The 12126-nt window shown below is 42.2% G+C and overlaps 1 protein-coding gene across 2 annotated transcripts in view; it reads left to right on the top strand.

Moving 5' to 3' along the window:
• The window catches only part of tars2 (threonyl-tRNA synthetase 2, mitochondrial), a 14649-nt gene extending 10890 nt beyond the window's left edge, over positions 1-3759 (top strand). For both annotated transcript variants that reach the window (XM_085423053.1, XM_085423052.1), the window contains exons 13-18: positions 320-397; positions 2251-2351; positions 2855-2956; positions 3060-3132; positions 3278-3392; positions 3496-3759. In XM_085423053.1, coding sequence (XP_085279179.1) covers positions 320-397; positions 2251-2351; positions 2855-2956; positions 3060-3132; positions 3278-3392; positions 3496-3638 — 612 coding nt within the window. In that variant the 3' untranslated portion in view covers positions 3639-3759. The remainder of the gene's footprint in view (positions 1-319; positions 398-2250; positions 2352-2854; positions 2957-3059; positions 3133-3277; positions 3393-3495) is intronic.
• The last annotated feature ends 8367 nt before the right edge of the window (positions 3760-12126 follow it).

Raw genomic sequence — 12126 nt, forward strand, 5'->3', positions numbered from 1 at the left:
AGTCGAGAGCTGCTTTGCGTCAGGCTGTTGGGTAGATGTATATCTCCAAATCTCCCGAGCACTTTTTAAATGGGCACAGCAGCAATCTAAGCTGATTCAATTGAGTGTAATTTAACATAACAGTTCTGAGCCTGCACAGTTCAAACACAGACATGGCGATCATAATGTGCTTTAATGTACTTATATTCTGTCATGCAACTACTTGCTTATTGTGGACTTTGGTGTGTGTGTGTGTGTGTGTGTGTGTGTGTGTGTGTGTGTGTGTGTGTGTGTGTGTGTGTGTGTGTGTGTGTGTGTGTGTGTGTGTGTGTGAGAGAAGCAGTTAGAGAGGAGTCTGCAGCAGTTTGGTGAACGCTGGGAATTAAACCCAGGAGACGGAGCGTTCTACGGACCAAAGGTCAGTGAGAAGGAAGACGTGCACTTAATGGACTCAGGAGTAAATGTTGTTTATCACTGTTTGTTTACACCAAAGCATCGTGACATCAGTTTAGTCACTTCCTCCTTAATGTAAAAAACTTTAAGGGAATGTGTGTTTTGTTTTGTTTTGTTTTGGTTCTTTTTGTTTGTTTGGGGTTTTTTTTATGTTGAAGCACTATTAAAGATTTACCAGGAGAGCTGATTAGCTTAGCATATTGACTCAGAAATGGTGGAAGCAGCTACTTTTGGGACAGCTACCAGCACCTCAAAAGCAAGCCAAGAAATGGTTTTAGGGTGGTCTCCATGTGGGAAAATTCTTTATCAGGTATAGCAACTTCCGAGTCTTAACTGCCTGACTTGTATCCTCAAACTGGAAAAAAACATGACTCTAATTCAGTCCAACTAAAAACTAAGTCTAACAGCTGGGTTGTTGCTAATCAAATGCACTTGACTGACTGATCATCAGAAAGTGTTGCCACTTCTTTTAAAGCAGAAGTTCTGACAGTTGGCTGGTCTGGCCACAATAGGAGTGAACGTCCCAGGAAATTCACCCCAGGGTCAGTCCATGCAATGTTCAGAAAAACCCAAGGTCTACATCTCAGACTCTACGGTCCTCAGTTAGCATGTTAAAAGTTGTGACAGTACAGTTATAAAAAGACTGAACAAGTATGACTTGTTTAGAAAGCCTCTTCTATCTAAAAAGAACAAAAAACAATGCTTAGATTTGCAAAGTTCTGAATAAACCAGAGACCTCTGTAACAATGTCCTTTAGACAGAAGAATCCAAAGTGGAGATGTTTGGTCATAATGCTCGGCAGCACATTTGCAAAATACCGAACGCAGCATATCGGCACAAACACCTCATAGCAGCTGTCAAGCTCGGTGGTGGAGGGGTGATGATTTGGGCTTGTTCTGGGGCCCCAGGGCCTGGGCCCCTTGTTGAGATGACCAGATGCAACAGGACAACAACTTAATGCACTGCAGCAAATCTACAATACCCCAGTTAAAGTCCAGACCTCAACCTGATTGAAACTCGGTGTAAAGGAGAGTGGGCTAGGACTCTACAGTTGTTGCTCTACCAGCTACTGAATACTGGGCTGCACTCAGTTTTTTCCACAGTAGTCCAGTGAAACCTTTGTTTCTCACAAGCCTGTAACAATGTGTTCATCAGCTTAGAGGTACTGGCAGGTAGATCATTTTTCCATTTGATACAGAGCCAAGCTTACATTTTCTCTTCATTATCTCTGAAATCTTGGGAGAACAACAAACAAGAGCATTTCTCAAGTTTTGACAATAATAAAATTAGATTTAATGATTTTAATTCCTCTAAAGGGGATTTATTTATGTTGCAACGCAGATTAAGACATCTTTGTTCTGCTTCGGCTCTGCACAGAGAAACTACAGACACGAATTATTGTAGTTCACAGAATATTTAGAGGTTTTGTGTGCGTTTGCTTTTGTTTGTTTGTTTTTGTTTATTTTTAAATAAAATTGAAACGACAGTGCGGCAATGACCTTTGCTTTTTTTTGGGGGGGGGGGGGTTGAGACTTAATTTATCTTTCCAAGAAGAAGTCGGCCTCAGATAAACGTCAGCGTGCTCATGTGGAAGCACTGAGAGGAGGCGATGGGTGAAGTCAGGTTGAGCTTAACCGCTCGTTGAAACAGAGAAACGTGTATCCAGGATTTTTAAACCACAATCTAAGCAGCTAATCAGCTTCTCTCAGAAACCCATTTCTAATGATTCAGTGCACAAAAAGGTACTTTGTCTCAGAGCGCTAAACTGGAAGGGAAAAGTGAAGCCCGGTAATAACGCACGCCTTCATGTTTCATCAGATTGACATCCTGATCAAAGATGCTATTGGCAGACAGCACCAGTGTGCCACGATCCAGCTGGACTTCCAGCTGCCAATCAGATTTGACCTTCAGTATGTCGGGTGAGTCACTCATAAATTTCAGTAGTTGGCATTCAATCTCTTTAACATTCCTGCACTGATTTAAACCACTACTCCTTTACAGTTGGCCACTTCTTTTTGTTGAGAATTCATCCTTGTGTGTATATATATATCTATCTCCAGTAATCACTCGGGATAAGATGGCACAAGTCTAACTTTGGGAGCTAATTTGATGATGAAACATTAGCACTTTATTGGATTTATCAGCTCAAGTGTGTCGAATTTGGTCCACATCTACTGAAGTGTTTTTGATTATAATCTGATTAGATTATATGTTCAACAATAGATTAGTGTCCCATTGTAGAACAGTTTATAGGAAAAGTAGGTTAGAAATAAGCAACAGAGATCTGCATATTTACTTCCACTCAGCTACTTCACTTCAGTATAATGTAAAGTTCACAATACTGTCAAGAAGAGTATTTGTGTCTGTAGCTTGGCCACGCTGCACCACCTCCTGATCTCTTTTTTTGTAACCTTTCTCTCAGACGAGACGGACAGTTGCACAGACCAGTAATGATCCACAGAGCAGTGCTGGGATCGCTGGAGAGGATGATGGCCATACTGGCTGAAAACTTTGGAGGGAAATGGTGAGAAGATGATAATGCACAAAATCTGAATGTACCCCGTTAGTGGGATTATTGTCCTGTAGCTGTACGCTAACCTGTCACCCCCCCTCTGTGCCTCACCCAGGCCTCTGTGGCTGTCTCCGGCTCAGGTCGCAGTTATTCCTGTGGGGGGCAACAATGAGTCGTACGGCAGGCAGGTCAGTGTCTGATGGAAATTTGCTTCGGGTGCATAAGCAGACAAAGTGAACTTTCATCCTGCCATGATTAATTTGTTCTTTAATATAAGAGGTAGATTACAGATACAGTCTTAAAAGAATGAATCCCTCTCTCTCTCCTGTTAAGGTGGTCCAGCAGTTCCATGAAGCTGGCTTTATGGCAGATCTGAATGACGATGAGGGAGCCACCTTAAATAAGAAGATCCGCTCTGCTCAGCTCGCCCAGTATAACTACATATTTGGTAAAGATGAATAACTAAGAGGCTACTTAAAATACTAAAGACTGCGACTGTTTTTCAGTACTGTTGACATATTTGACAGTCTTTTGTGTGTGTTTCTGTGCAGTGGTGGGTGATAAGGAGCGTGAGAGTGGAACAGTGAACGTGAGGAGCAGAGGGGGTAAACAGCTGGGCAGGAGGCCGACAGAGGAGGTGCTGATGTCCCTCACAAAGCTACGGGACACCAGAAGCAACCTCGATGAGTTTTGATGATGTCCTGGAAATAATGACTCACTGATGAAATGTTTGTTTTACATGTTCAGTCTGTTGCACTTTGGCTTTGTCTGAAGAAGCGGCTGGTTAAAGTTGGAATAAAAGTATAAAACACTGATGTTTATGTTCTGCACTCATTGCTGATTTTGTCCTTTAATGGAATTTGCTGATTAAACTGTCCTGCAAAAAAGAGACTGGAGAGAGAGAGATTTAAGGCTATTTAAGGATCGCCACACTCTTAGAAATAATGGTGCCAACTATAAGCACAGAGTCCTGCCACCTGCTCCCATAGGAGAACCCTTTGTGGTTTCTGCTCCAACCTTTTTTCAGCCTTTTGAGAGGAAACGTAACACAAAGGAAATGTGAAAAGTTACACTCAGTCTCTGGCGGTGCTATCCAACACTTCTTACTGTTTACACAAAAATGTGTGAGTTATAGTAGGTTGTATCCTCATGGACACACAACCGTTTGCAGTATAATCACTAGTAACCAAGAAATTAACACACTTAAAATATGTCACATAAAAAAGCGAAACCTTTTAATTTTATACTTGTCTTATAGTTTTTGGCTCTTTTTAAGCATCTTTATTACAAACTTACAGTAATAAACTTGATAAGGTACACGTGTGTACCTGCACCACCCCCACTTTTGCTTTTCAGAACTGCTTTAATTTCTCATGACAGATTCAAAATGTGAGATTTTGGTCCATGTTGATGCGATCGTATCACACATGCTGCAGGTTTGTTGGCTGCACATCCATGATGTGTATCTCCTGTTCCATTGCATCCCAAAGGTGCTGTACTGGATTGCGATCTGGTGACTGTGGAGTCCATTTGCATACATTGAACTCAATGTCATGTTCAAGACACCAGTGTGAGATATGAGCTTTATGAAATGATGCGTCATATTTTCTTACTATCAGCTCTGACGTCAAAAAAGCATTTTGCCTCAAACTGCTGCTCACTGGATATTTTCTCTAACAAAGTGGATGATGAATGAATTTCGCTAGAGCTACATTTCCATCTTTTCTACCCAAAAAGGTTTTACTCTGTATCACATTCATTAATAATACAATGATAATAATAATACATGCTATAATTACCAATTTGCATTCGATGACTCACACATGTATTTAAAAGTCTTGGAACAATGATGGATAACAAGGTCACAGCCCACTTCCTGCTATGAGTGACTCATAAGCCGTCTGCAAACAACAGAAAAACTGAAAGTCCAACAAAAGCAGTAGGAATGAGAGTGCCTAATAATGGGAACAGTGGAAAAGAACCAACCTGTTAAGAGCCTCCACTGGCACACAGTCCTGGAAAAGTGGGGAAACCCCATAAAGAAACATAAATGATACACCTTTCCACAATAAAAGCCCTCGCCTAGTTTAATGTAATGAGAGCAGGGTTGAGTCTAGAAATGCTAAATGAGTTTTAAAATTAACTGGTATACTGATAAAAGCCATAAGCTAATATTCAGTGTCCCATCCATGAGTTTAGAAGTACAGATGAAACCCCAGACTCTTCAAATCTCACTTTTTCTTCTACAGGATGCTTAAAATGTTCTTTATATAGTTTCTTATGGAGATTATGCAGGTTTAGACTTTAAGGGTCAGTCACTTGGGTGGAGCTACCTGTTGTAAAGGCTAGGGTAGTGGTCCCTTGGGGAAGGAGGAACTGAACTGAAGAGATTATACTGCTGTGGCATTACTCAGCTACCAATGCAATTTGTTCCCTATAAGCCATCAAACGTGCAAACCTCCTGCTTATATAAGCATGCGCGGTGCTATCTGAGCAGAAAGCCGGGCATACCTTTAAAAGACTGGAAGAAAGGGAGGACACAGAGGGAGATTTGACTAAAATAGGAGAGAGAGCAGCTGTGTCAGGGCTGTGTGTTTTCATGTGTGTTTAGTGGAAACAGCCAAGTCAAGGTAAAGGTCAAAGGAATTGGAGGTTTTTTCCTTTTTAATTGAGAGAGGGCAGCAGGATGGAAAAGACATCAGTCACAACAATGACACAGAGGGAGAGTGGGAGGTGTGAGCCCCGAGAGAATAATCTGAGTTGACTGGACAAAAGCAACCGCTTCAACAAAGCACACTGTGAGACAGGTAGAGTGACCGTGTTCAGGTCCTCCCGACATCGCTTAGTGGGCCGCAGAGAGGGAAGCTGGGGCAAATTTGTAAAAGCTCTCTGCTGGAGCTGGTTTGAAAGTACGTTTAATTGAAGCACAGATCTGACTAGAAGCGAGAGTGCAAACACAGGCAGGTAATTTGAGCATCAAATAGTAAATTAGCTGACGCTTTTTACCACAAGTCTCACTCATGCAGGGACATTCACACACAGATGGATGCACCGGTGGTGACACCTTAGGGTTCAGTATGACAGGCTGGAGAAGCTGGGATTCAATTTACCGACCTCCTGAATGATAGACCACCCGCTCTACCACCTGAGCTGCTGTGACCCCAACAGAGAATGATTCTAATGGGAACATTTATCCCATTAGACTGCATAGAAACACCATTAAACACACATTTTTTGCCAGTTAGTTATTTTTGCTTCTTTTTTTTTTTTTATTGCTGAGATATAAATCTGAGATCTGTGGACTTTCTAATACAATGGAGGTGAAGGAAATATCCTTTGCTGTGCTAACAGCCTTGAAAATGACAGCCGCACTGACAGCTCTACGGAGCTGCACCTACTTCTTGTCACACATCTCTGCCGGTTGTTAATTTAAAAAGTAAACATGTCTCATAAGAAACCTGTGGCTGAAAGAGAGCTGTGCTGAGCTGTGGATGCATCCCCGCTGAGACCCAAAAATGATTATCAGACAGAGCAGCAGCTGAAATAACAGCTAATGGCTTAAAGAGAAATACAAAGACATAAGACAATAATAAGAAAGCTTAACTTCCATTTGCAGTGAGTCAGAATAGGTGACTGGCAAAACTTGTGGCTGGTACTGTATGCTTGTGAGAAGTTGGGAATGTTGAATTATAAAAAAGTAAATGTCAATGGTGTCTATTTATTACGTTACATACAGCCAAATTTAAAGTCTTTCATTGTCCCGCAAACTTTTTGCCCAACTAGTAAGTGGAGAAACGGAGTCATGTGAAAGGGAAAGTTTTCACAGGGCTGTGCACCCCAACAACTCTTGGAACCAGTTTTAGGAGCAATAAACTTTGACTGGGTCATTGCAGTACTTTATTCATTTTTAAGGCATTCTGTTGTGCTTGGGGCCACTGTTCTGCTGCGTGACCCAGATTTTAGCTTTAGCTGTTGGACAGATGGCTTTACGTATGGCTCTAGAATAATTTGGTATATGGAGGAGTTCATGGTCAACCATACCTGCAAAACAAGCCCAAAATCATCACCCCTCCACCACCGTGCTTGACAGCTGGTATGATGTGTTTTTGCTGATATGTTTTCTTCAGATGTAGCTTTGTAACTCTAAGTCGTGCTGAGACGAGACCTTTTCCCGGAAACCTTTGCAAACAAGCCATGTTTGTTCAGTCTTTATCTAATTGTACAGTCGTGAACGCTAACATTAAACATGCTAACTGACAGTCTGACACGTAGGTTTTTGGGTTTCTTGCACTGGCTCCATAGTTTGAACATTTGTCTAGCAAGCAAAAGGTCACCATTGATGAGTATCCAGTGTAAAATTCAGAGTTATCCACTGTGGTGACCCTTTGTAGGAAGGGAGCAGCCAAAAGTGGCTTCTGACCATTGCATGGTCTGACCTTGAGGAATTTGTTGGGACATCCGCTCCTGGATTGTTTTATTGTGTTTCCACAAACCTGAATGCTTCAACCTGCCAAAATATCAGCTTTTATAGAGCTGCTTATGCGCGCTGATGATCAGTTGATTAGCAGCACTTGGCTGCTACTTACCCTCTGCACTAAGGGTGCACTTTACTCTTGCAGTTTCCCTGGGCTGCATAGAGTCCTGTGAAAACTTTTTTTTTGCATGACTGCATTTTACATTGATGCTAAAAAATAATTTACTGCTGGTGCCTGTAGGAAGGTCAGGGAACAAAGTCACTTAGAGTCATCCGCTGGGTGAATCGACTGGCAATCTTATTAGCAATGCTGCAAGTGTAGCTAATGGTTAAACAGAAGCAATGTGTCCCTGGTCCTCTGAATAATCGATATAACACATGTGATAAATGTTAGGGGTTTGTTTTGTTCTTTTTTTGTTTAAGAATAGAAAACCAACAAACTCAGTATTATACATAGTTTAAAAAAATATTGAGTCATAAAAGAGATAAAAAAAGGAGTCTGTACTTTGTCCTTGTGTTTAAACAACTTATCAGCCTCTTAGATGATTATGGTAGCTGCTTGTAGCGGAGAACCAGACGGCCTTACAATACAGCAGATACCATTTTTACCTAAATCGGATCTAAATGGACTCATAAACTCAATCTGTGCTTTTACAGGATTTATCAAACATGTTTGTCTCCTGAATCTCAGTTATTATATCACAGACATGATATACAGCTGAAACAAGGTCTGATAACATGGAATGAATAGTTGATTAATTATAACAGTTAACATTAGAGGACGTTTGGGTTTGTTTTTAAAGCAGACAGCTACACAGAGACACTACACTGTGTTAGTCATTTATTAGAAAATCAGCTTTATTGGATTATTGATTCACAGGTTTTGAACTGAAGTTGTAAAAGTCTCTTTGCCTTTTATAACAGAAAACTGAACATCTTTGTACTTGTCAGACTGATGAGACCTCTGAATAGTCCGAATGTGACTCAAACAGTTGCGATCCTAGATGTCCTGCAGTATTCATCATGTTGATTATAGGTCTATTGTAAGGCTGGGCTCTCTTTGCTGGAGGCTTTGTCCAAAATGGGGCAATAAATGCGACCCAGACGCCACAGCCACCCGCCAACATTGCACAGTAGTTGCGTAGTGATGACACAGGCCATTAACTCCAGTAAACACCGCTCTAATCTTTACCAGATAACTATATCAGCCTCCTGTTGCACTCCTCATGTCCCCACTGTGCCCATCCTCCATCATTACTATCTCTGCTCTCACACACACACAAAGCAATCCTTCATTCAACTGGTGGAGTCGAACAGAGTTCACAGGAAATTATTTTTAGCTAGAGAGACTTACCACAAGTAAGGCTGCTGCGGAAAAGCTTTTTGCTTTGGAAGGACAGTGAAGAGAATTCATTCATAATGACATGAACGGATATCTTCAGCATTTTAATGTTGGAATAAGCCCGATGGGAAAGTCATAAAGAACTGTCCATCTGTTCCAGAGTCTAAAGACACGCATGTTAGGCTGGGTGACTCTGATTTGGCCGTATCTGTGGATGCGAGCTAGATAAAGATCCTAAAATTCCCAGAAGAAAGCGCTGTAATGTAAAGACCTTTATGTTCTGACTCAGACTAGAAAAGCACTGTTTAAATGCCAGTCCATATCTAATTCATCTACTCAAAGTTGTTTCATTTTTCTCCATCTTCTTAAAATAAGTAACAGGGTTTGGATGTAAGGTCACATAACGTGGACTTCCTTCTCACCGATATAAAGTCTGATCAAGATTTAGTGACGTTTGAATCGGTCTCTAACGACATTAAAAAATATGCTTCACATAGTTTCCCAGAACCCAAGATGACATCTTTGGACAAAAATCTCAAAGTGATTCACTTGAAATCATTTTTGACAAGGACAATCCTCACATCTGAGAAATGACGACGGTCATAATTTGGTCACTAAGGTAGTTAATCTGCAGGAGCTCTAATGCTGGATCAATATGATCCAAAAGCAGATTTAGTTTAGTTTTTGCATTAAGCTTTTATTAAATAATACTTTAAGATGTTTGTTTTGGGGTTTTTTTTTTGGTTTTTTGTTTGAAGCCATTGCTTACTGTAAACATCCGGGCTGGGGGGAGGTAATAATGGAAAATCACTTTGTGGTTGTGAAATGTCAGATTTGGAGATCGCCGTTGTCCTGGAAGTCCCGTTTTCCTGGTGGGAGGCAGGCAGACTGAGAGGCAATGACCCAGGCATGGAGGCAGAGTCTAACAGGACGGCTAGAGGAAGATAAACAAGCTGCTCTGTATTGTTCTCCTGGTATCACTGAGAAGCTGTCAGCCTGAGTGATTGAAGGGCTCAATCTCCCAAAATAGGCCCTGCAAGGCCGCGCTGCCTTTCCCTTCCACCCTGTTATAAATAACCTGTGTGTGTGTGTGTGTGTGTGTGCGTGTGTGTGTGTGTGTGTGTGTGTGTGTGTGTGTGTGTGTGTGTGTGTGTGTGTGTGTGTGTGTGTGTGTGTGTGTGTGTGTGTGTGCGAGCAGCCTGTGTTCATGCATTTCATGTTAGTGTGTGTTTTAGATAGTGTTAAGAAAGAAAGAGTGTGTGCAAGCAAAGGGAGACAAATATGAGAACTGCCAGAGCATTCTTAGAAAGTGAAGCCACTGAAAACAATGACAGGAGGTCTGTGAGGCTCACAGCCAATGGGTGACAGGAGCCCAGCGGTCGAGACCCTCGACCAACCACTTCTTCTAACACACATTCCCAATTTAGAGTCTTTAACCTGCAGTAAACTCCCACTCCCTCCAATTTCCACACTTCAGTACTGCACGTCGTCTGTGCACGTGCATGCTCCCATGCCTTTGAGTCATGTTAATGTTTGGATAGGGGCTTGTAAATTACCACCTGAGGGAATATCCCTAGATCATTAGTACTATACTCTGTTCAACAGGTGTGCCGATCGGGGTAAAAGTTTCAAGCAAACATATGACGGCACTGCAGCATCAGTGCAAGCAAATCATGCACTCGGGTGGGGAGGGGATTCGTTTTCTTGTGTGCGCTGCCGAGTAACAATCAAATAAAAAAGAAAAGTTACTTCTTAATAGGACAGCGGAATAAAACTGTCAGAAAGCTTTCTGCTTCTGACTGGATACCCCCAAAACCTCAGCCCACCCAGGCTGCTCTCTCTTCTCTCCATCTCCATTTCCAGTAATTCTTCTGGGTCCAGTAACTCTGTTCAGCTAAGAGCCATCTCTTAGTTTATACTCAAAGAGTTTTTGGGTATCCTTATTTGAGCTGGCTGCTCTCTCCACCCGTCAGCCGGGCTCCACTCTAATCCGCCAGTGTGCCGTTCTCGCCTTTGATTCAAACGTGCCCTTGCACTTGGCTTTAGACTAATTTCAAAGTAATGGATGCTCCAGCATGTACACACTCGCACCCAGCCGACAAATTGTGCCAAGCTGCGGAAGTCACACTCGCAAAGACAAACAGATAGCTCGCAGCTCGACACAGTGGCGTACAGTCTCGGGCTGGCCTCGGACTGCTCCAAAGTATTCCTGCTATGCTCAGCACACTGCTGACCTGATTTCCTATCCTGCTTCTCATTGGAGTGGGATACCTAGAGAGAGCAGACAGAGGCCAGAGAAAGAAGCTCTTTCTTCAGCCAAGAGAATCTGTGTGGAAGAGGCATTTTGGTTTATTGTTCTAGCCAACCTGTCGACTCGCTCTCAAGAGGGAGGAGTTTTAGGGTTCAAGGGAAGGTCAGAGGTCATGTTGACTCTCAGGACCGTTTAGTAAGCAAGGAGAATAAATTAACCCTCCTGGGAACGTGCAAATATTTACAGCTGACATTCTCCCCTCTCAACAAGTCACTGTAGAAAAAGTTTTATTAGGAAAGCTGAAGTAGAAAGGCTCTTGAAGCAAGCACCAGTTTTGAGTTTTCTTGCATGACTTTGGGCCAACTCATGCAGAAGACGCCCATGCTCTAATATCCCATTACTGGTGCTTGTGTTGTCTTTTTGTTGTTGAACCAAAGCAGACTTTAGAAATCAAGAGGCAGTAAAAAAGAAAAGCTGACAGAAAAGCTCAGGGTGTGCCGAGAATCTGCACCGAGAGACTTCCACGATGCATGATAACCATTTAAAACTGACAATCCAGTTGATTTACTTTTGCTTATGTGACAAAATAAAGCGTTTAGGATGTGGAGGAAATGAAAGTGATAATCCCAGGCCATTTATCACCAGTTACAGAATAAATATTATATTATTTGCAATCCAGACGTTATTTAAGATAACATTTGTCTTAGAATCGATTCGGAGCCCTGCACTGTAAACTGAAGGTGCAGTGCAAAGTGTATTCATTCAGAAATCCAGTCCACCAGAGTTCATTTGTTATATACCGGTCGTCTTCAGTGCACACTGAATAAACATCTCAGTACACTGTGCAGAGACCGGTGCAGCCTTGGAGGAGTAAGCTGAGGAGAGGCTGACCTCGGACTTTGACCCCAGGTTGTTTTCAGGAGGTAATTCAAACCTCCCGAGGGAAAGCGAGACGGACCAGTCGGTTCATACGGGTCTAAGGGAGGGGAGGGTGCGCTGCCAAGTCTTTGGCATAGATGTGGTTTCGGGCATGTTTAAATGATGCAAAGGTTTATTCAGCTATTTCATAACTGTTTCTGAGTGTGTCATGATTATTTGTTTTAATCATTTCACAC

This window comes from Rhamphochromis longiceps, linkage group LG11 (assembly GCF_057381845.1).
Source record: "Rhamphochromis longiceps isolate RC_006_pf linkage group LG11, R_longiceps_female_GT1.1, whole genome shotgun sequence".
Taxonomy (NCBI): Eukaryota; Metazoa; Chordata; class Actinopteri; order Cichliformes; family Cichlidae; genus Rhamphochromis; species Rhamphochromis longiceps.